The 22,617-nt window shown below is 40.1% G+C and overlaps 1 protein-coding gene across 4 annotated transcripts in view; it reads left to right on the forward strand.

The window, feature by feature from the left end:
- The window catches only part of LOC143960307 (uncharacterized), a 233,298-nt gene that overhangs the window by 169,343 nt on the left and 41,338 nt on the right, over positions 1-22,617 (forward strand). For all 4 annotated transcript variants that reach the window (XM_077468748.1, XM_077468746.1, XM_077468749.1 and 1 more), the window contains exons 16-20: positions 2,906-3,022; positions 8,545-8,661; positions 12,543-12,659; positions 16,535-16,651; positions 20,512-20,628. In XM_077468748.1, coding sequence (XP_077324874.1) covers positions 2,906-3,022; positions 8,545-8,661; positions 12,543-12,659; positions 16,535-16,651; positions 20,512-20,628 — 585 coding nt within the window. The remainder of the gene's footprint in view (positions 1-2,905; positions 3,023-8,544; positions 8,662-12,542; positions 12,660-16,534; positions 16,652-20,511; positions 20,629-22,617) is intronic.

Here is a 22,617-nt window from a genome sequence, read left to right on the forward strand (position 1 = left end):
TGGCTGTGAACTGGAAGTTCTTCTCCGGCTTACTGGTTCTTGTGCAAGCGAAACAGCGCTTGCAAGGGTAAAAACCCTTACCCGAAAAGAAAGTATAATTCTTTTTAGGTGGATCTGGGATGCTCTTAACTAGTCTATCCCTCAAAGTGGGAGCACGTCTATATATGAATTTTGGTATCTTGGGTAAAACATTCTGTAGGTCTTTGTCATTTAATAAAATGTGCCAGTGTTTTAATGTTTTTTTCTACGCTCTTATATTGGAAATTATAGTCCAAAATAATGGCTCCTTCAAAAACGTTTGCTTGTTACTTCTTGTCTGGTCTTATCTTTTACCAAATTTTGACGATTCATGTCTTCTACTTCCAATATTTTATCCTCAATAAAAGCCTTTTCGTAACCTTTGTCCTGGAATCTTTGACCCATCAGTCTGGCTTGTTCTCGGAATTCCTCCTGCTTACTGCAGTTCCTCCGCAGTCTCATGAGCTGACCCTTTGGAATATTGTAAATCCAGTTCTTATGATGGCAGCTGGTCACCGGGAGATAACTGTTCCTGTCTACATTCTTGAAAAAAGTTTTTGTATGAAGTTTCCCCTCTTCTTGTGAGATCCCTAAGTCCAGGAAGGTGACTTGTGTTTCACTGGAGTCCCATGTGAGCACTATATTCAAGTTATTCTTATTGAGTTTCTCCTGAAATTCATCGAAACTGCTCTTGCTGCCCCTCCAGAGAACTATAATGTCATCTATATATCGTTTGTATATGACCAATTCGACTTGTGGGTTAGAAAACACCATCATATCCTCCCATTGAGACATGAATAGACCCGTTACGCTAGGGGCAAACTTGGCACCCATAGCGACTCCTGTAGTCTGATGGTAAAAGTTTTTGTTATACCAGAAATAGTTGTTCTTTAGACAGAAGTCCAAACACTTAACCAGGTATTTTCTTTGAGCACAGATCAAGTTAGAATGTTTTCTAAGACCCCATTTGACTGCTTCACAAGCCTCATAGTGAGGGATGATAGTATACAATGACGCTACATCAGCTGTAGCTAAAATATATGGCCCTTCATTTGAGCATTCTTCCAGAATTTGTAGAATGTGTTTGGTGTCTCTCAGATAAGCTTTAGTATTTTTCACCACCGGTTGGAGAAAATTATCGATATACTCCCCCATTCTTGAGGTAAGCAAATCGATACCGTTCACAATCGGTCTTGGCGGGGGATTGTTCTTGTCTTTGTGAAGTTTAGGTAGATAGTAAATGACTGGGGTCCTCACCGACTCTGGTATCAAAAACTGAGCTTCCTTTTTATTTAGTATAGATTTTTTTGAGACCTAGGTGAACAACTAGTTCCAGCTCCTTCCTACCTCTAAACACCGGATTCTTCGGTAGTTGTTTGTAGGTGTTAGTGTCACTTAATAGATTTACTCCCGTTTCTTCTTTATGTCCAGTGTCTTTAAATCTTCTGTTACAACTTTTTTAAAAACATCTATAAATTTATTATTATTAATCTGAGGGTTAAAAAATGATTTGTTTCTCAAAGTGCTGTGTGCGATTTCATTGGTTGTTGTTGCGTGAATATTCATAGGGTTATTGGTTAGATATTTTTTAATATTCAGGCCTCTTATGTATTTTTGAATATTTATGTATGTCTCGAATTTATCCAAATTCTTCTTAGGGACAAATTTTAGGCCTGTATATACTGTGGCTGGTCTGCAAGTGGTTAAGGGATTGCCTGCACAACCATCTTTATGATATTAATAAGAAACATTTAACTAATGTAGCAAACCGCTTCAACTGTTGTTATGCAAGTGATCCCTCTGCTGTATCTATACCAGGTGTTGAAAAGATCACAGTCCCCAGGAGAGGTGGCGATACGTTCAGATTTTTGTGCAGAAAGGACGTTTTTTGGATCTTCTGTCTGGGTACACGGAAAACTATAGGGCTCAATCATGAACGGGATGTGTCACATTTTTATGAATATAGTACATCCTAGGTTTCTGCTGTTAGTGACCCCGATAAACATATTTTTTTCTGGCTTTTCAAAAAAAAAATATATTATTATTATAATTTTTTTTCAGTCTGTCTTTCATATGATTTATTTGATGTCCTATATCTGTTATATATGTTAGAGTATTTGCACTTGCATCTCTGAGCAGGGGTTCTTATCTGCCAATTATTGCAAGACGTAAACCAATTGTTCCACACAGATTGTTCAAATCACGAATAATTGTTGCATATATGTAATATATATATATATATATATATATATATATATATATATATATATATAATATAATCTGTAGTGGACATATGTATATGAGCACTAAGGGAGCGTAAAACGCCTTAGCTGGTGGTGCTGTTCCCATCTATTTGTGTTTTTGGTTACGTTTTCTGTTTATTGGCTTGATTAGTTAGGTATTATGTTACTGGGTTTTTGATTCACTTATATTTTTTATGTTTGCTGTGTGCTGGTGTTCGGATGGTTTTTGTTTCACTGTAAATAAATCTCACTTAAACGCATAGACAGTCTGGTCCAAGTTTCTTGAGTGTAGCCATGCAGATTTGGTCATCTCTGCTGCTGAATCCTGACATACCTCCTCCCCTTCTCTGCAATTAGTCTGTATAAGGAAACTTGTGATGAGGGGTGTGAGAAACAGAGAACAAGAATAGGGCACTTCAAGAAGACAAGCACTTAATGTGTAAGAACAGAACACTATAGTGTGAGGGAAGGAAGTAGAATCTTCACTAGAGACATAAGGATGTTGGTAGAACTCCTTGTATGCATCCCAATTCTTCATTTTCAGTTATGACTGGAGTATGCTTTTAATATAACAGGATAACAATTAATATTGTGTTCATAATTGCAGTCTCCGTAGTTATTATTGGTCATCTCTATTCCAACAGGATCAATCTGACCAAACAGACAAGCAGAATTGTACAGAAACCTTTGAAAAACCACAAACAAGAAACAATCCAAAGAATGCAGAGTGTACAGGAGAGGCCAACCTACATCCAGAAAGTGTAATTTCATCTTATTTAATATACTTTTTTTTTATGTATATTTGACAGCTTTGTTTACTATTCCCATTCGAAGCAGGTTGGTGGTTTAAGTTTCCAGCATACACTAAAATCTTTAGATTTTTGGTGGCCTGAACCCAAATGAGAACTAGACTGGGGCAGAAGGAAATTTTCCCCCTTGGGCTGGTGCCTCTGAATAGAGATACTTCACTATTCAGACTTGGATCAGAGCAGGACATGCAGTCAGTGACACATGGGAGGAATGTTATATACTGTAGCTATCTGCTCTCTACGTGGCTCCCACCACTCACACAGCCGGAGTCATCGTGGCTCCCACCACTCACACAGCCGGAGTCCACGGCCAGAAAGCAAGACGGGTGAAGATGGAAGCCTTGTCTGTGGTGACAGCAATGCATACTAGCACATTATGACTTTACCTTGCAGGCTCCAGAAAAAAAAAAACACAGCAGTTTACTACCACTTTAACATTTTAGCCTAGATACAGAGTACAGGGGTCAGGAATATAAAATGGACAGAGTGCAGATGTCAGGATTATGCAATGTACAGTAACTAGTGTATAGGTCAGGTGTATGAAATGTACAGGTGTCAGGAGTATGTAATGTAAATAGTAAAGGGGCATTTCCTCCATTCGGCCGCTCCGTGAGACGATCGCGGGGATGCCCGCGGCGATCGAGTCCGCGGGTCCCGCGACCGGACTCACGGGGGTCCCGACCAGCGCGATGGCACGGCGGCAACGAATATTGGACGTACATGTACGCCAATATGCCTGCCCGTGCCATGCTGTCGACGTACATCGTCGTGCGCTGGTCGGGAAGTGGTTAATGGTCTTTTTGTGCAGCCTACATATTGTAGGCCGCAACTACATTCAAGCACATACACGGCTCCTTGTGTGTTACAGCAAATAAAGTCCTCAACCTCATAAGTATTGCCTGTGCTAGTGGCTGTGAACTGGAAGTTCTTCTCCGGCTTACTGGTTCTTGTGCAAGCGAAACAGCGCTTGCAAGGGTAAAAACCCTTACCCGAAAAGAAAGTATAATTCTTTTTAGGTGGATCTGGGATGCTCTTAACTAGTCTATCCCTCAAAGTGGGAGCACGTCTATATATGAATTTTGGTATCTTGGGTAAAACATTCTGTAGGTCTTTGTCATTTAATAAAATGTGCCAGTGTTTTAATGTTTTTTTCTACGCTCTTATATTGGAAATTATAGTCCAAAATAATGGCTCCTTCATTAAAACGTTTGCTTGTTACTTCTTGTCTGGTCTTATCTTTTACCAAATTTTGACGATTCATGTCTTCTACTTCCAATATTTTATCCTCAATAAAAGCCTTTTCGTAACCTTTGTCCTGGAATCTTTGACCCATCAGTCTGGCTTGTTCTCGGAATTCCTCCTGCTTACTGCAGTTCCTCCGCAGTCTCATGAGCTGACCCTTTGGAATATTGTAAATCCAGTTCTTATGATGGCAGCTGGTCACCGGGAGATAACTGTTCCTGTCTACATTCTTGAAAAAAGTTTTTGTATGAAGTTTCCCCTCTTCTTGTGAGATCCCTAAGTCCAGGAAGGTGACTTGTGTTACACTGGAGTCCCATGTGAGCACTATATTCAAGTTATTCTTATTGAGTTTCTCCTGAAATTCATCGAAACTGCTCTTGCTGCCCCTCCAGAGAACTATAATGTCATCTATATATCGTTTGTATATGACCAATTCGACTTGTGGGTTAGAAAACACCATCATATCCTCCCATTGAGACATGAATAGACCCGTTACGCTAGGGGCAAACTTGGCACCCATAGCGACTCCTGTAGTCTGATGGTAAAAGTTTTTGTTATACCAGAAATAGTTGTTCTTTAGACAGAAGTCCAAATACTTAACCGGGTATTTTCTTTGAGCACAGATCAAGTTAGAATGTTTTCTAAGACCCCATTTGACTGCTTCACAAGCCTCATAGTGAGGGATGATAGTATACAATGACGCTACATCAGCTGTAGCTAAAATATATGGCCCTTCATTTGAGCATTCTTCCAGAATTTGTAGAATGTGTTTGGTGTCTCTCAGATAAGCTTTAGTATTTTTCACCACCGGTTGGAGAAAATTATCGATATACTCCCCCATTCTTGAGGTAAGCAAATCGATACCGTTCACAATCGGTCTTGGCGGGGGATTGTTCTTGTCTTTGTGAAGTTTAGGTAGATAGTAAATGACTGGGGTCCTCACCGACTCTGGTATCAAAAACTGAGCTTCCTTTTTATTTAGTATAGATTTTTTTGAGACCTAGGTGAACAACTAGTTCCAGCTCCTTCCTACCTCTAAACACCGGATTCTTCGGTAGTTGTTTGTAGGTGTTAGTGTCACTTAATAGATTTACTCCCGTTTCTTCTTTATGTCCAGTGTCTTTAAATCTTCTGTTACAACTTTTTTAAAAACATCTATAAATTTATTATTATTAATCTGAGGGTTAAAAAATGATTTGTTTCTCAAAGTGCTGTGTGCGATTTCATTGGTTGTTGTTGCGTAAATATTCATAGGGTTATTGGTTAGATATTTTTTAATATTCAGGCCTCTTATGTATTTTTGAATATTTATGTATGTCTCGAATTTATCCAAATTCTTCTTAGGGACAAATTTTAGGCCTGTATATACTGTGGCTGGTCTGCAAGTGGTTAAGGGATTGCCTGCACAACCATCTTTATGATATTAATAAGAAACATTTAACTAATGTAGCAAACCGCTTCAACTGTTGTTATGCAAGTGATCCCTCTGCTGTATCTATACCAGGTGTTGAAAAGATCACAGTCCCCAGGAGAGGTGGCGATACGTTCAGATTTTTGTGCAGAAAGGACGTTTTTTGGATCTTCTGTCTGGGTACACGGAAAACTATAGGGCTCAATCATGAACAGGATGTGTCACATTTTTATGAATATAGTACATCCTAGGTTTCTGCTGTTAGTGACCCCGATAAACATATTTTTTTCTGGCTTTTCAAAAAAAAATATATTATTATTATAATTTTTTTTCAGTCTGTCTTTCATATGATTTATTTGATGTCCTATATCTGTTATATATGTTAGAGTATTTGCACTTGCATCTCTGAGCAGGGGTTCTTATCTGCCAATTATTGCAAGACGCAAACCAATTGTTCCACACAGATTGTTCAAATCACGAATAATTGTTGCATATATGCAGGGCCGCTGATAGGCCAGTACAACTGGCCCTGCTGTACCGGGCCTGACCAGCAGGGGGGGCCCGAGCAACCTGAACTGCAAAATTAATATAGAAAAAAAAAAAAAAAAAAAGATTCTCCTCCACCGATCATCGTCCGCACAACCCCACCCCCGTTCGGTAAGTTTTTTTTTTATTAGATGCGATTAGTCTGTTCTGTATGAGGCTGCAGGGGAGGGACTATTTGTTGTATTTCGGGCGCGGAAGAATACGCCTTCTGCGCCCGCTCCTCCTGCTCCGCACACCGCACAAGTCCCGGCCAGCATACCCTATGGTGTTGCGGAGTGATATTCCTCTCTCTCTCTCTCTCCGCGTGAGAAGTAGCAGAGTGAGAGGAGCACAGAGTGCAGGGGCCGGGCGATCAAGCTATTGTGGACACTGAAGAAGAGGGTGGAAGTGATCTCTGCTGCCCTGCTAGAGCTAACAATTACACAGGTGAGGTGTATGTTTGAAGTTAAACATCTACTACTACTCTGCAAATACTCTGCAATACCTACTCTGCAATACCTACTCTGCAATACCTACTCTGCAATACCTACTCTGCAATACATACTCTGCAATACTCTGCAATACATACTCTGCAATACCTACTCTGCAATACCTACTCTGCAATACCTACTCTGCAATACCTACTCTGCAAAACATACTCTGCAATACATACTCTGCAATACATACTCTGCAATACATACTCTGCAATACCTACTCTGCAATACATACTCTGCAATACCTACTCTGCAATACATACTCTGCAATACCTACTCTGCAATACATACTCTGCAATACATACTCTGCAATACTCTGCAATACATACTCTGCAATACATACCCTGCCAATACATACCCTGCCAATACATACCCTGCCAATACATACCCTGCCAATACTCTGCAATACATACTCTGCCAATACTCTGCAATACTTTATACTTACCCTGCCAATACTCTGCAATACTTACCCTGCCAATACTCTGCCAATGCTCTGCAATACTTACTCTGCCAATACCCTGCCAATGCTCTGCAATACTTACCCTGCCAATACTCTGCAATACATACCCCGCCAATACCCCGCCAATACCCTGACAATACTCTGCAATACTTACCCTGACAATACTCTGCAATACTTACCCTGACAATACTCTGCAATACTTACCCCGCCAATACTCTGCAATACTTACCCCGCCAATACCCTGGCAATACCCTGACAATACTCTGCAATACTTACCCTGCCAATACTCTGCAATACATACCCCGCCAATACTCTGCAATACATACCCCGCCAATACCCTGGCAATACTCTGCAATACTTACCCTGCCAATACTCTCCAAAATACCATTTTATTTATTCAGTAATGGTTTGTATTACATATAGATATTAAAGAGGTATGTTCTCATCTGAAAACAGTATTTCTTTTGGATAATCAAACCTATAACTGACTGGAGAAAACAAATATCACTTGTAGACAAACCTACACTTTGTTTCAAGGTGGGGTCTGGGGAGGGGCAATGAGTGGGGCCAGGGGTGGGGCTAAAGGAGGGACCAGGGGCGGGGCCTGGGTGGAGCTGAAGGGGGCCCCGTCAGGTAGGCTGTACGGGGCCCCATAATTTCTATCAGCGGCCCTGCATATATGTAATATATATATATATATATATATATATATATATATATATAATATAATATAATCTGTAGTGGACATATGTATATGAGCACTAAGGGAGCGTAAAACGCCTTAGCTGGTGGTGCTGTTCCCATCTATTTGTGTTTTTGGTTACGTTTTCTGTTTATTGGCTTGATTAGTTAGGTATTATGTTACTGGGTTTTTGATTCACTTATATTTTTTATGTTTGCTGTGTGCTGGTGTTCGGATGGTTTTTGTTTCACTGTAAATAAATCTCACTTAAACGCATAGACAGTCTGGTCCAAGTTTCTTGAGTGTAGCCATGCAGATTTGGTCATCTCTGCTGCTGAATCCTGACATACCTCCTCCCCTTCTCTGCAATTAGTCTGTATAAGGAAACTTGTGATGAGGGGTGTGAGAAACAGAGAACAAGAATAGGGCACTTCAAGAAGACAAGCACTTAATGTGTAAGAACAGAACACTATAGTGTGAGGGAAGGAAGTAGAATCTTCACTAGAGACATAAGGATGTTGGTAGAACTCCTTGTATGCATCCCAATTCTTCATTTTCAGTTATGACTGGAGTATGCTTTTAATATAACAGGATAACAATTAATATTGTGTTCATAATTGCAGTCTCCGTAGTTATTATTGGTCATCTCTATTCCAACAGGATCAATCTGACCAAACAGACAAGCAGAATTGTACAGAAACCTTTGAAAAACCACAAACAAGAAACAATCCAAAGAATGCAGAGTGTACAGGAGAGGCCAACCTACATCCAGAAAGTGTAATTTCATCTTATTTAATATACTTTTTTTTTATGTATATTTGACAGCTTTGTTTACTATTCCCATTCGAAGCAGGTTGGTGGTTTAAGTTTCCAGCATACACTAAAATCTTTAGATTTTTGGTGGCCTGAACCCAAATGAGAACTAGACTGGGGCAGAAGGAAATTTTCCCCCTTGGGCTGGTGCCTCTGAATAGAGATACTTCACTATTCAGACTTGGATCAGAGCAGGACATGCAGTCAGTGACACATGGGAGGAATGTTATATACTGTAGCTATCTGCTCTCTACGTGGCTCCCACCACTCACACAGCCGGAGTCATCGTGGCTCCCACCACTCACACAGCCGGAGTCCACGGCCAGAAAGCAAGACGGGTGAAGATGGAAGCCTTGTCTGTGGTGACAGCAATGCATACTAGCACATTATGACTTTACCTTGCAGGCTCCAGAAAAAAAAAAACACAGCAGTTTACTACCACTTTAACATTTTAGCCTAGATACAGAGTACAGGGGTCAGGAATATAAAATGGACAGAGTGCAGATGTCAGGATTATGCAATGTACAGTAACTAGTGTATAGGTCAGGTGTATGAAATGTACAGGTGTCAGGAGTATGTAATGTAAATAGTAAAGGGGCATTTCCTCCATTCGGCCGCTCCGTGAGACGATCGCGGGGATGCCCGCGGCGATCGAGTCCGCGGGTCCCGCGACCGGACTCACGGGGGTCCCGACCAGCGCGATGGCACGGCGGCAACGAATATTGGACGTACATGTACGCCAATATGCCTGCCCGTGCCATGCTGTCGACGTACATCGTCGTGCGCTGGTCGGGAAGTGGTTAATGGTCTTTTTGTGCAGCCTACATATTGTAGGCCGCAACTACATTCAAGCACATACACGGCTCCTTGTGTGTTACAGCAAATAAAGTCCTCAACCTCATAAGTATTGCCTGTGCTAGTGGCTGTGAACTGGAAGTTCTTCTCCGGCTTACTGGTTCTTGTGCAAGCGAAACAGCGCTTGCAAGGGTAAAAACCCTTACCCGAAAAGAAAGTATAATTCTTTTTAGGTGGATCTGGGATGCTCTTAACTAGTCTATCCCTCAAAGTGGGAGCACGTCTATATATGAATTTTGGTATCTTGGGTAAAACATTCTGTAGGTCTTTGTCATTTAATAAAATGTGCCAGTGTTTTAATGTTTTTTTCTACGCTCTTATATTGGAAATTATAGTCCAAAATAATGGCTCCTTCATTAAAACGTTTGCTTGTTACTTCTTGTCTGGTCTTATCTTTTACCAAATTTTGACGATTCATGTCTTCTACTTCCAATATTTTATCCTCAATAAAAGCCTTTTCGTAACCTTTGTCCTGGAATCTTTGACCCATCAGTCTGGCTTGTTCTCGGAATTCCTCCTGCTTACTGCAGTTCCTCCGCAGTCTCATGAGCTGACCCTTTGGAATATTGTAAATCCAGTTCTTATGATGGCAGCTGGTCACCGGGAGATAACTGTTCCTGTCTACATTCTTGAAAAAAGTTTTTGTATGAAGTTTCCCCTCTTCTTGTGAGATCCCTAAGTCCAGGAAGGTGACTTGTGTTTCACTGGAGTCCCATGTGAGCACTATATTCAAGTTATTCTTATTGAGTTTCTCCTGAAATTCATCGAAACTGCTCTTGCTGCCCCTCCAGAGAACTATAATGTCATCTATATATCGTTTGTATATGACCAATTTGACTTGTGGGTTAGAAAACACCATCATATCCTCCCATTGAGACATGAATAGACCCGTTACGCTAGGGGCAAACTTGGCACCCATAGCGACTCCTGTAGTCTGATGGTAAAAGTTTTTGTTATACCAGAAATAGTTGTTCTTTAGACAGAAGTCCAAACACTTAACCAGGTATTTTCTTTGAGCACAGATCAAGTTAGAATGTTTTCTAAGACCCCATTTGACTGCTTCACAAGCCTCATAGTGAGGGATGATAGTATACAATGACGCTACATCAGCTGTAGCTAAAATATATGGCCCTTCATTTGAGCATTCTTCCAGAATTTGTAGAATGTGTTTGGTGTCTCTCAGATAAGCTTTAGTATTTTTCACCACCGGTTGGAGAAAATTATCGATATACTCCCCCATTCTTGAGGTAAGCAAATCGATACCGTTCACAATCGGTCTTGGCGGGGGATTGTTCTTGTCTTTGTGAAGTTTAGGTAGATAGTAAATGACTGGGGTCCTCACCGACTCTGGTATCAAAAACTGAGCTTCCTTTTTATTTAGTATAGATTTTTTTGAGACCTAGGTGAACAACTAGTTCCAGCTCCTTCCTACCTCTAAACACCGGATTCTTCGGTAGTTGTTTGTAGGTGTTAGTGTCACTTAATAGATTTACTCCCGTTTCTTCTTTATGTCCAGTGTCTTTAAATCTTCTGTTACAACTTTTTTAAAAACATCTATAAATTTATTATTATTAATCTGAGGGTTAAAAAATGATTTGTTTCTCAAAGTGCTGTGTGCGATTTCATTGGTTGTTGTTGCGTGAATATTCATAGGGTTATTGGTTAGATATTTTTTAATATTCAGGCCTCTTATGTATTTTTGAATATTTATGTATGTCTCGAATTTATCCAAATTCTTCTTAGGGACAAATTTTAGGCCTGTATATACTGTGGCTGGTCTGCAAGTGGTTAAGGGATTGCCTGCACAACCATCTTTATGATATTAATAAGAAACATTTAACTAATGTAGCAAACCGCTTCAACTGTTGTTATGCAAGTGATCCCTCTGCTGTATCTATACCAGGTGTTGAAAAGATCACAGTCCCCAGGAGAGGTGGCGATACGTTCAGATTTTTGTGCAGAAAGGACGTTTTTTGGATCTTCTGTCTGGGTACACGGAAAACTATAGGGCTCAATCATGAACGGGATGTGTCACATTTTTATGAATATAGTACATCCTAGGTTTCTGCTGTTAGTGACCCCGATAAACATATTTTTTTCTGGCTTTTCAAAAAAAAAATATATTATTATTATAATTTTTTTTCAGTCTGTCTTTCATATGATTTATTTGATGTCCTATATCTGTTATATATGTTAGAGTATTTGCACTTGCATCTCTGAGCAGGGGTTCTTATCTGCCAATTATTGCAAGACGCAAACCAATTGTTCCACACAGATTGTTCAAATCACGAATAATTGTTGCATATATGTAATATATATATATATATATATATATATATATATATATATATATATATATATATATATATATATATAATATAATCTGTAGTGGACATATGTATATGAGCACTAAGGGAGCGTAAAACGCCTTAGCTGGTGGTGCTGTTCCCATCTATTTGTGTTTTTGGTTACGTTTTCTGTTTATTGGCTTGATTAGTTAGGTATTATGTTACTGGGTTTTTGATTCACTTATATTTTTTATGTTTGCTGTGTGCTGGTGTTCGGATGGTTTTTGTTTCACTGTAAATAAATCTCACTTAAACGCATAGACAGTCTGGTCCAAGTTTCTTGAGTGTAGCCATGCAGATTTGGTCATCTCTGCTGCTGAATCCTGACATACCTCCTTCCCTTCTCTGCAATTAGTCTGTATAAGGAAACTTGTGATGAGGGGTGTGAGAAACAGAGAACAAGAATAGGGCACTTCAAGAAGACAAGCACTTAATGTGTAAGAACAGAACACTATAGTGTGAGGGAAGGAAGTAGAATCTTCACTAGAGACATAAGGATGTTGGTAGAACTCCTTGTATGCATCCCAATTCTTCATTTTCAGTTATGACTGGAGTATGCTTTTAATATAACAGGATAACAATTAATATTGTGTTCATAATTGCAGTCTCCGTAGTTATTATTGGTCATCTCTATTCCAACAGGATCAATCTGACCAAACAGACAAGCAGAATTGTACAGAAACCTTTGAAAAACCACAAACAAGAAACAATCCAAAGAATGCAGAGTGTACAGGAGAGGCCAACCTACATCCAGAAAGTGTAATTTCATCTTATTAAATATACTTTTTTTTTATGTATATTTGACAGCTTTGTTTACTATTCCCATTCGAAGCAGGTTGGTGGTTTAAGTTTCCAGCATACACTAAAATCTTTAGATTTTTGGTGGCCTGAACCCAAATGAGAACTAGACTGGGGCAGAAGGAAATTTTCCCCCTTGGGCTGGTGCCTCTGAATAGAGATACTTCACTATTCAGACTTGGATCAGAGCAGGACATGCAGTCAGTGACACATGGGAGGAATGTTATATACTGTAGCTATCTGCTCTCTACGTGGCTCCCACCACTCACACAGCCGGAGTCATCGTGGCTCCCACCACTCACACAGCCGGAGTCCACGGCCAGAAAGCAAGACGGGTGAAGATGGAAGCCTTGTCTGTGGTGACAGCAATGCATACTAGCACATTATGACTTTACCTTGCAGGCTCCAGAAAAAAAAAAACACAGCAGTTTACTACCACTTTAACATTTTAGCCTAGATACAGAGTACAGGGGTCAGGAATATAAAATGGACAGAGTGCAGATGTCAGGATTATGCAATGTACAGTAACTAGTGTATAGGTCAGGTGTATGAAATGTACAGGTGTCAGGAGTATGTAATGTAAATAGTAAAGGGGCATTTCCTCCATTCGGCCGCTCCGTGAGACGATCGCGGGGATGCCCGCGGCGATCGAGTCCGCGGGTCCCGCGACCGGACTCACGGGGGTCCCGACCAGCGCGATGGCACGGCGGCAACGAATATTGGACGTACATGTACGCCAATATGCCTGCCCGTGCCATGCTGTCGACGTACATCGTCGTGCGCTGGTCGGGAAGTGGTTAATGGTCTTTTTGTGCAGCCTACATATTGTAGGCCGCAACTACATTCAAGCACATACACGGCTCCTTGTGTGTTACAGCAAATAAAGTCCTCAACCTCATAAGTATTGCCTGTGCTAGTGGCTGTGAACTGGAAGTTCTTCTCCGGCTTACTGGTTCTTGTGCAAGCGAAACAGCGCTTGCAAGGGTAAAAACCCTTACCCGAAAAGAAAGTATAATTCTTTTTAGGTGGATCTGGGATGCTCTTAACTAGTCTATCCCTCAAAGTGGGAGCACGTCTATATATGAATTTTGGTATCTTGGGTAAAACATTCTGTAGGTCTTTGTCATTTAATAAAATGTGCCAGTGTTTTAATGTTTTTTTCTACGCTCTTATATTGGAAATTATAGTCCAAAATAATGGCTCCTTCATTAAAACGTTTGCTTGTTACTTCTTGTCTGGTCTTATCTTTTACCAAATTTTGACGATTCATGTCTTCTACTTCCAATATTTTATCCTCAATAAAAGCCTTTTCGTAACCTTTGTCCTGGAATCTTTGACCCATCAGTCTGGCTTGTTCTCGGAATTCCTCCTGCTTACTGCAGTTCCTCCGCAGTCTCATGAGCTGACCCTTTGGAATATTGTAAATCCAGTTCTTATGATGGCAGCTGGTCACCGGGAGATAACTGTTCCTGTCTACATTCTTGAAAAAAGTTTTTGTATGAAGTTTCCCCTCTTCTTGTGAGATCCCTAAGTCCAGGAAGGTGACTTGTGTTTCACTGGAGTCCCATGTGAGCACTATATTCAAGTTATTCTTATTGAGTTTCTCCTGAAATTCATCGAAACTGCTCTTGCTGCCCCTCCAGAGAACTATAATGTCATCTATATATCGTTTGTATATGACCAATTCGACTTGTGGGTTAGAAAACACCATCATATCCTCCCATTGAGACATGAATAGACCCGTTACGCTAGGGGCAAACTTGGCACCCATAGCGACTCCTGTAGTCTGATGGTAAAAGTTTTTGTTATACCAGAAATAGTTGTTCTTTAGACAGAAGTCCAAACACTTAACCAGGTATTTTCTTTGAGCACAGATCAAGTTAGAATGTTTTCTAAGACCCCATTTGACTGCTTCACAAGCCTCATAGTGAGGGATGATAGTATACAATGACGCTACATCAGCTGTAGCTAAAATATATGGCCCTTCATTTGAGCATTCTTCCAGAATTTGTAGAATGTGTTTGGTGTCTCTCAGATAAGCTTTAGTATTTTTCACCACCGGTTGGAGAAAATTATCGATATACTCCCCCATTCTTGAGGTAAGCGAATCGATACCGTTCACAATCGGTCTTGGCGGGGGATTGTTCTTGTCTTTGTGAAGTTTAGGTAGATAGTAAATGACTGGGGTCCTCACCGACTCTGGTATCAAAAACTGAGCTTCCTTTTTATTTAGTATAGATTTTTTTGAGACCTAGGTGAACAACTAGTTCCAGCTCCTTCCTACCTCTAAACACCGGATTCTTCGGTAGTTGTTTGTAGGTGTTAGTGTCACTTAATAGATTTACTCCCGTTTCTTCTTTATGTCCAGTGTCTTTAAATCTTCTGTTACAACTTTTTTAAAAACATCTATAAATTTATTATTATTAATCTGAGGGTTAAAAAATGATTTGTTTCTCAAAGTGCTGTGTGCGATTTCATTGGTTGTTGTTGCGTGAATATTCATAGGGTTATTGGTTAGATATTTTTTAATATTCAGGCCTCTTATGTATTTTTGAATATTTATGTATGTCTCGAATTTATCCAAATTCTTCTTAGGGACAAATTTTAGGCCTGTATATACTGTGGCTGGTCTGCAAGTGGTTAAGGGATTGCCTGCACAACCATCTTTATGATATTAATAAGAAACATTTAACTAATGTAGCAAACCGCTTCAACTGTTGTTATGCAAGTGATCCCTCTGCTGTATCTATACCAGGTGTTGAAAAGATCACAGTCCCCAGGAGAGGTGGCGATACGTTCAGATTTTTGTGCAGAAAGGACGTTTTTTGGATCTTCTGTCTGGGTACACGGAAAACTATAGGGCTCAATCATGAACGGGATGTGTCACATTTTTATGAATATAGTACATCCTAGGTTTCTGCTGTTAGTGACCCCGATAAACATATTTTTTTCTGGCTTTTCAAAAAAAAAAATATTATTATTATAATTTTTTTTCAGTCTGTCTTTCATATGATTTATTTGATGTCCTATATCTGTTATATATGTTAGAGTATTTGCACTTGCATCTCTGAGCAGGGGTTCTTATCTGCCAATTATTGCAAGACGCAAACCAATTGTTCCACACAGATTGTTCAAATCACGAATAATTGTTGCATATATGTATATATATATATATATATATATATATATATATATATATATATATATATATATATATATATAATATAATCTGTAGTGGACATATGTATATGAGCACTAAGGGAGCGTAAAACGCCTTAGCTGGTGGTGCTGTTCCCATCTATTTGTGTTTTTGGTTACGTTTTCTGTTTATTGGCTTGATTAGTTAGGTATTATGTTACTGGGTTTTTGATTCACTTATATTTTTTATGTTTGCTGTGTGCTGGTGTTCGGATGGTTTTTGTTTCACTGTAAATAAATCTCACTTAAACGCATAGACAGTCTGGTCCAAGTTTCTTGAGTGTAGCCATGCAGATTTGGTCATCTCTGCTGCTGAATCCTGACATACCTCCTCCCCTTCTCTGCAATTAGTCTGTATAAGGAAACTTGTGATGAGGGGTGTGAGAAACAGAGAACAAGAATAGGGCACTTCAAGAAGACAAGCACTTAATGTGTAAGAACAGAACACTATAGTGTGAGGGAAGGAAGTAGAATCTTCACTAGAGACATAAGGATGTTGGTAGAACTCCTTGTATGCATCCCAATTCTTCATTTTCAGTTATGACTGGAGTATGCTTTTAATATAACAGGATAACAATTAATATTGTGTTCATAATTGCAGTCTCCGTAGTTATTATTGGTCATCTCTATTCCAACAGGATCAATCTGACCAAACAGACAAGCAGAATTGTACAGAAACCTTTGAAAAACCACAAACAAGAAACAATCCAAAGAATGCAGAGTGTACAGGAGAGGCCAACCTACATCCAGAAAGTGTAATTTCATCTTATTTAATATACTTTTTTTTTATGTATATTTGACAGCTTTGTTTACTATTCCCATTCGAAGCAGGTTGGTGGTTTAAGTTTCCAGCATACACTAAAATCTTTAGATTTTTGGTGGCCTGAACCCAAATGAGAACTAGACTGGGGCAGAAGGAAATTTTCCCCCTTGGGCTGGTGCCTCTGAATAGAGATACTTCACTATTCAGACTTGGATCAGAGCAGGACATGCAGTCAGTGACACATGGGAGGAATGTTATATACTGTAGCTATCTGCTCTCTACGTGGCTCCCACCACTCACACAGCCGGAGTCATCGTGGCTCCCACCACTCACACAGCCGGAGTCCACGGCCAGAAAGCAAGACGGGTGAAGATGGAAGCCTTGTCTGTGGTGACAGCAATGCATACTAGCACATTATGACTTTACCTTGCAGGCTCCAGAAAAAAAAAAACACAGCAGTTTACTACCACTTTAACATTTTAGCCTAGATACAGAGTACAGGGGTCAGGAATATAAAATGGACAGAGTGCAGATGTCAGGATTATGCAATGTACAGTAACTAGTGTATAGGTCAGGTGTATGAAATGTACAGGTGTCAGGAGTATGTAATGTAAATAGTAAAGGGGCATTTCCTCCATTCGGCCGCTCCGTGAGACGATCGCGGGGATGCCCGCGGCGATCGAGTCCGCGGGTCCCGCGACCCGACTCACGGGGGTCCCGACCAGCGCGATGGCACGGCGGCAACGAATATTGGACGTACATGTACGCCAATATGCCTGCCCGTGCCATGCTGTCGACGTACATCGTCGTGCGCTGGTCGGGAAGTGGTTAATGGTCTTTTTGTGCAGCCTACATATTGTAGGCCGCAACTACATTCAAGCACATACACGGCTCCTTGTGTGTTACAGCAAATAAAGTCCTCAACCTCATAAGTATTGCCTGTGCTAGTGGCTGTGAACTGGAAGTTCTTCTCCGGCTTACTGGTTCTTGTGCAAGCGAAACAGCGCTTGCAAGGGTAAAAACCCTTACCCGAAAAGAAAGTATAATTCTTTTTAGGTGGATCTGGGATGCTCTTAACTAGTCTATCCCTCAAAGTGGGAGCACGTCTATATATGAATTTTGGTATCTTGGGTAAAACATTCTGTAGGTCTTTGTCATTTAATAAAATGTGCCAGTGTTTTAATGTTTTTTTCTACGCTCTTATATTGGAAATTATAGTCCAAAATAATGGCTCCTTCATTAAAACGTTTGCTTGTTACTTCTTGTCTGGTCTTATCTTTTACCAAATTTTGACGATTCATGTCTTCTACTTCCAATATTTTATCCTCAATAAAAGCCTTTTCGTAACCTTTGTCCTGGAATCTTTGACCCATCAGTCTGGCTTGTTCTCGGAATTCCTCCTGCTTACTGCAGTTCCTCCGCAGTCTCATGAGCTGACCCTTTGGAATATTGTAAATCCAGTTCTTATGATGGCAGCTGGTCACCGGGAGATAACTGTTCCTGTCTACATTCTTGAAAAAAGTTTTTGTATGAAGTTTCCCCTCTTCTTGTGAGATCCCTAAGTCCAGGAAGGTGACTTGTGTTTCACTGGAGTCCCATGTGAGCACTATATTCAAGTTATTCTTATTGAGTTTCTCCTGAAATTCATCGAAACTGCTCTTGCTGCCCCTCCAGAGAACTATAATGTCATCTATATATCGTTTGTATATGACCAATTCGACTTGTGGGTTAGAAAACACCATCATATCCTCCCATTGAGACATGAATAGACCCGTTACGCTAGGGGCAAACTTGGCACCCATAGCGACTCCTGTAGTCTGATGGTAAAAGTTTTTGTTATACCAGAAATAGTTGTTCTTTAGACAGAAGTCCAAACACTTAACCAGGTATTTTCTTTGAGCACAGATCAAGTTAGAATGTTTTCTAAGACCCCATTTGACTGCTTCACAAGCCTCATAGTGAGGGATGATAGTATACAATGACGCTACATCAGCTGTAGCTAAAATATATGGCCCTTCATTTGAGCATTCTTCCAGAATTTGTAGAATGTGTTTGGTGTCTCTCAGATAAGCTTTAGTATTTTTCACCACCGGTTGGAGAAAATTATCGATATACTCCCCCATTCTTGAGGTAAGCAAATCGATACCGTTCACAATCGGTCTTGGCGGGGGATTGTTCTTGTCTTTGTGAAGTTTAGGTAGATAGTAAATGACTGGGGTCCTCACCGACTCTGGTATCAAAAACTGAGCTTCCTTTTTATTTAGTATAGATTTTTTTGAGACCTAGGTGAACAACTAGTTCCAGCTCCTTCCTACCTCTAAACACCGGATTCTTCGGTAGTTGTTTGTAGGTGTTAGTGTCACTTAATAGATTTACTCCCGTTTCTTCTTTATGTCCAGTGTCTTTAAATCTTCTGTTACAACTTTTTTAAAAACATCTATAAATTTATTATTATTAATCTGAGGGTTAAAAAATGATTTGTTTCTCAAAGTGCTGTGTGCGATTTCATTGGTTGTTGTTGCGTGAATATTCATAGGGTTATTGGTTAGATATTTTTTAATATTCAGGCCTCTTATGTATTTTTGAATATTTATGTATGTCTCGAATTTATCCAAATTCTTCTTAGGGACAAATTTTAGGCCTGTATATACTGTGGCTGGTCTGCAAGTGGTTAAGGGATTGCCTGCACAACCATCTTTATGATATTAATAAGAAACATTTAACTAATGTAGCAAACCGCTTCAACTGTTGTTATGCAAGTGATCCCTCTGCTGTATCTATACCAGGTGTTGAAAAGATCACAGTCCCCAGGAGAGGTGGCGATACGTTCAGATTTTTGTGCAGAAAGGACGTTTTTTGGATCTTCTGTCTGGGTACACGGAAAACTATAGGGCTCAATCATGAACGGGATGTGTCACATTTTTATGAATATAGTACATCCTAGGTTTCTGCTGTTAGTGACCCCGATAAACATATTTTTTTCTGGCTTTTCAAAAAAAAAATATATTATTATTATAATTTTTTTTCAGTCTGTCTTTCATATGATTTATTTGATGTCCTATATCTGTTATATATGTTAGAGTATTTGCACTTGCATCTCTGAGCAGGGGTTCTTATCTGCCAATTATTGCAAGACGTAAACCAATTGTTCCACACAGATTGTTCAAATCACGAATAATTGTTGCATATATGTAATATATATATATATATATATATATATATATATATATATATATATATATAATCTGTAGTGGACATATGTATATGAGCACTAAGGGAGCGTAAAACGCCTTAGCTGGTGGTGCTGTTCCCATCTATTTGTGTTTTTGGTTACGTTTTCTGTTTATTGGCTTGATTAGTTAGGTATTATGTTACTGGGTTTTTGATTCACTTATATTTTTTATGTTTGCTGTGTGCTGGTGTTCGGATGGTTTTTGTTTCACTGTAAATAAATCTCACTTAAACGCATAGACAGTCTGGTCCAAGTTTCTTGAGTGTAGCCATGCAGATTTGGTCATCTCTGCTGCTGAATCCTGACATACCTCCTCCCCTTCTCTGCAATTAGTCTGTATAAGGAAACTTGTGATGAGGGGTGTGAGAAACAGAGAACAAGAATAGGGCACTTCAAGAAGACAAGCACTTAATGTGTAAGAACAGAACACTATAGTGTGAGGGAAGGAAGTAGAATCTTCACTAGAGACATAAGGATGTTGGTAGAACTCCTTGTATGCATCCCAATTCTTCATTTTCAGTTATGACTGGAGTATGCTTTTAATATAACAGGATAACAATTAATATTGTGTTCATAATTGCAGTCTCCGTAGTTATTATTGGTCATCTCTATTCCAACAGGATCAATCTGACCAAACAGACAAGCAGAATTGTACAGAAACCTTTGAAAAACCACAAACAAGAAACAATCCAAAGAATGCAGAGTGTACAGGAGAGGCCAACCTACATCCAGAAAGTGTAATTTCATCTTATTTAATATACTTTTTTTTTATGTATATTTGACAGCTTTGTTTACTATTCCCATTCGAAGCAGGTTGGTGGTTTAAGTTTCCAGCATACACTAAAATCTTTAGATTTTTGGTGGCCTGAACCCAAATGAGAACTAGACTGGGGCAGAAGGAAATTTTCCCCCTTGGGCTGGTGCCTCTGAATAGAGATACTTCACTATTCAGACTTGGATCAGAGCAGGACATGCAGTCAGTGACACATGGGAGGAATGTTATATACTGTAGCTATCTGCTCTCTACGTGGCTCCCACCACTCACACAGCCGGAGTCATCGTGGCTCCCACCACTCACACAGCCGGAGTCCACGGCCAGAAAGCAAGACGGGTGAAGATGGAAGCCTTGTCTGTGGTGACAGCAATGCATACTAGCACATTATGACTTTACCTTGCAGGCTCCAGAAAAAAAAAACACAGCAGTTTACTACCACTTTAACATTTTAGCCTAGATACAGAGTACAGGGGTCAGGAATATAAAATGGACAGAGTGCAGATGTCAGGATTATGCAATGTACAGTAACTAGTGTATAGGTCAGGTGTATGAAATGTACAGGTGTCAGGAGTATGTAATGTAAATAGTAAAGGGGCATTTCCTCCATTCGGCCGCTCCGTGAGACGATCGCGGGGATGCCCGCGGCGATCGAGTCCGCGGGTCCCGCGACCGGACTCACGGGGGTCCCGACCAGCGCGATGGCACGGCGGCAACGAATATTGGACGTACATGTACGCCAATATGCCTGCCCGTGCCATGCTGTCGACGTACATCGTCGTGCGCTGGTCGGGAAGTGGTTAATGGTCTTTTTGTGCAGCCTACATATTGTAGGCCGCAACTACATTCAAGCACATACACGGCTCCTTGTGTGTTACAGCAAATAAAGTCCTCAACCTCATAAGTATTGCCTGTGCTAGTGGCTGTGAACTGGAAGTTCTTCTCCGGCTTACTGGTTCTTGTGCAAGCGAAACAGCGCTTGCAAGGGTAAAAACCCTTACCCGAAAAGAAAGTATAATTCTTTTTAGGTGGATCTGGGATGCTCTTAACTAGTCTATCCCTCAAAGTGGGAGCACGTCTATATATGAATTTTGGTATCTTGGGTAAAACATTCTGTAGGTCTTTGTCATTTAATAAAATGTGCCAGTGTTTTAATGTTTTTTTCTACGCTCTTATATTGGAAATTATAGTCCAAAATAATGGCTCCTTCATTAAAACGTTTGCTTGTTACTTCTTGTCTGGTCTTATCTTTTACCAAATTTTGACGATTCATGTCTTCTACTTCCAATATTTTATCCTCAATAAAAGCCTTTTCGTAACCTTTGTCCTGGAATCTTTGACCCATCAGTCTGGCTTGTTCTCGGAATTCCTCCTGCTTACTGCAGTTCCTCCGCAGTCTCATGAGCTGACCCTTTGGAATATTGTAAATCCAGTTCTTATGATGGCAGCTGGTCACCGGGAGATAACTGTTCCTGTCTACATTCTTGAAAAAAGTTTTTGTATGAAGTTTCCCCTCTTCTTGTGAGATCCCTAAGTCCAGGAAGGTGACTTGTGTTACACTGGAGTCCCATGTGAGCACTATATTCAAGTTATTCTTATTGAGTTTCTCCTGAAATTCATCGAAACTGCTCTTGCTGCCCCTCCAGAGAACTATAATGTCATCTATATATCGTTTGTATATGACCAATTCGACTTGTGGGTTAGAAAACACCATCATATCCTCCCATTGAGACATGAATAGACCCGTTACGCTAGGGGCAAACTTGGCACCCATAGCGACTCCTGTAGTCTGATGGTAAAAGTTTTTGTTATACCAGAAATAGTTGTTCTTTAGACAGAAGTCCAAACACTTAACCAGGTATTTTCTTTGAGCACAGATCAAGTTAGAATGTTTTCTAAGACCCCATTTGACTGCTTCACAAGCCTCATAGTGAGGGATGATAGTATACAATGA

The sequence above is a fragment of the Lithobates pipiens genome, unplaced genomic scaffold, assembly GCF_037356315.1.
Source record: "Lithobates pipiens isolate NorthernLeopardFrog02 unplaced genomic scaffold, aLitPip1_a1.2 Scaffold_8, whole genome shotgun sequence".
Classification (NCBI taxonomy): domain Eukaryota; kingdom Metazoa; phylum Chordata; class Amphibia; order Anura; family Ranidae; genus Lithobates; species Lithobates pipiens.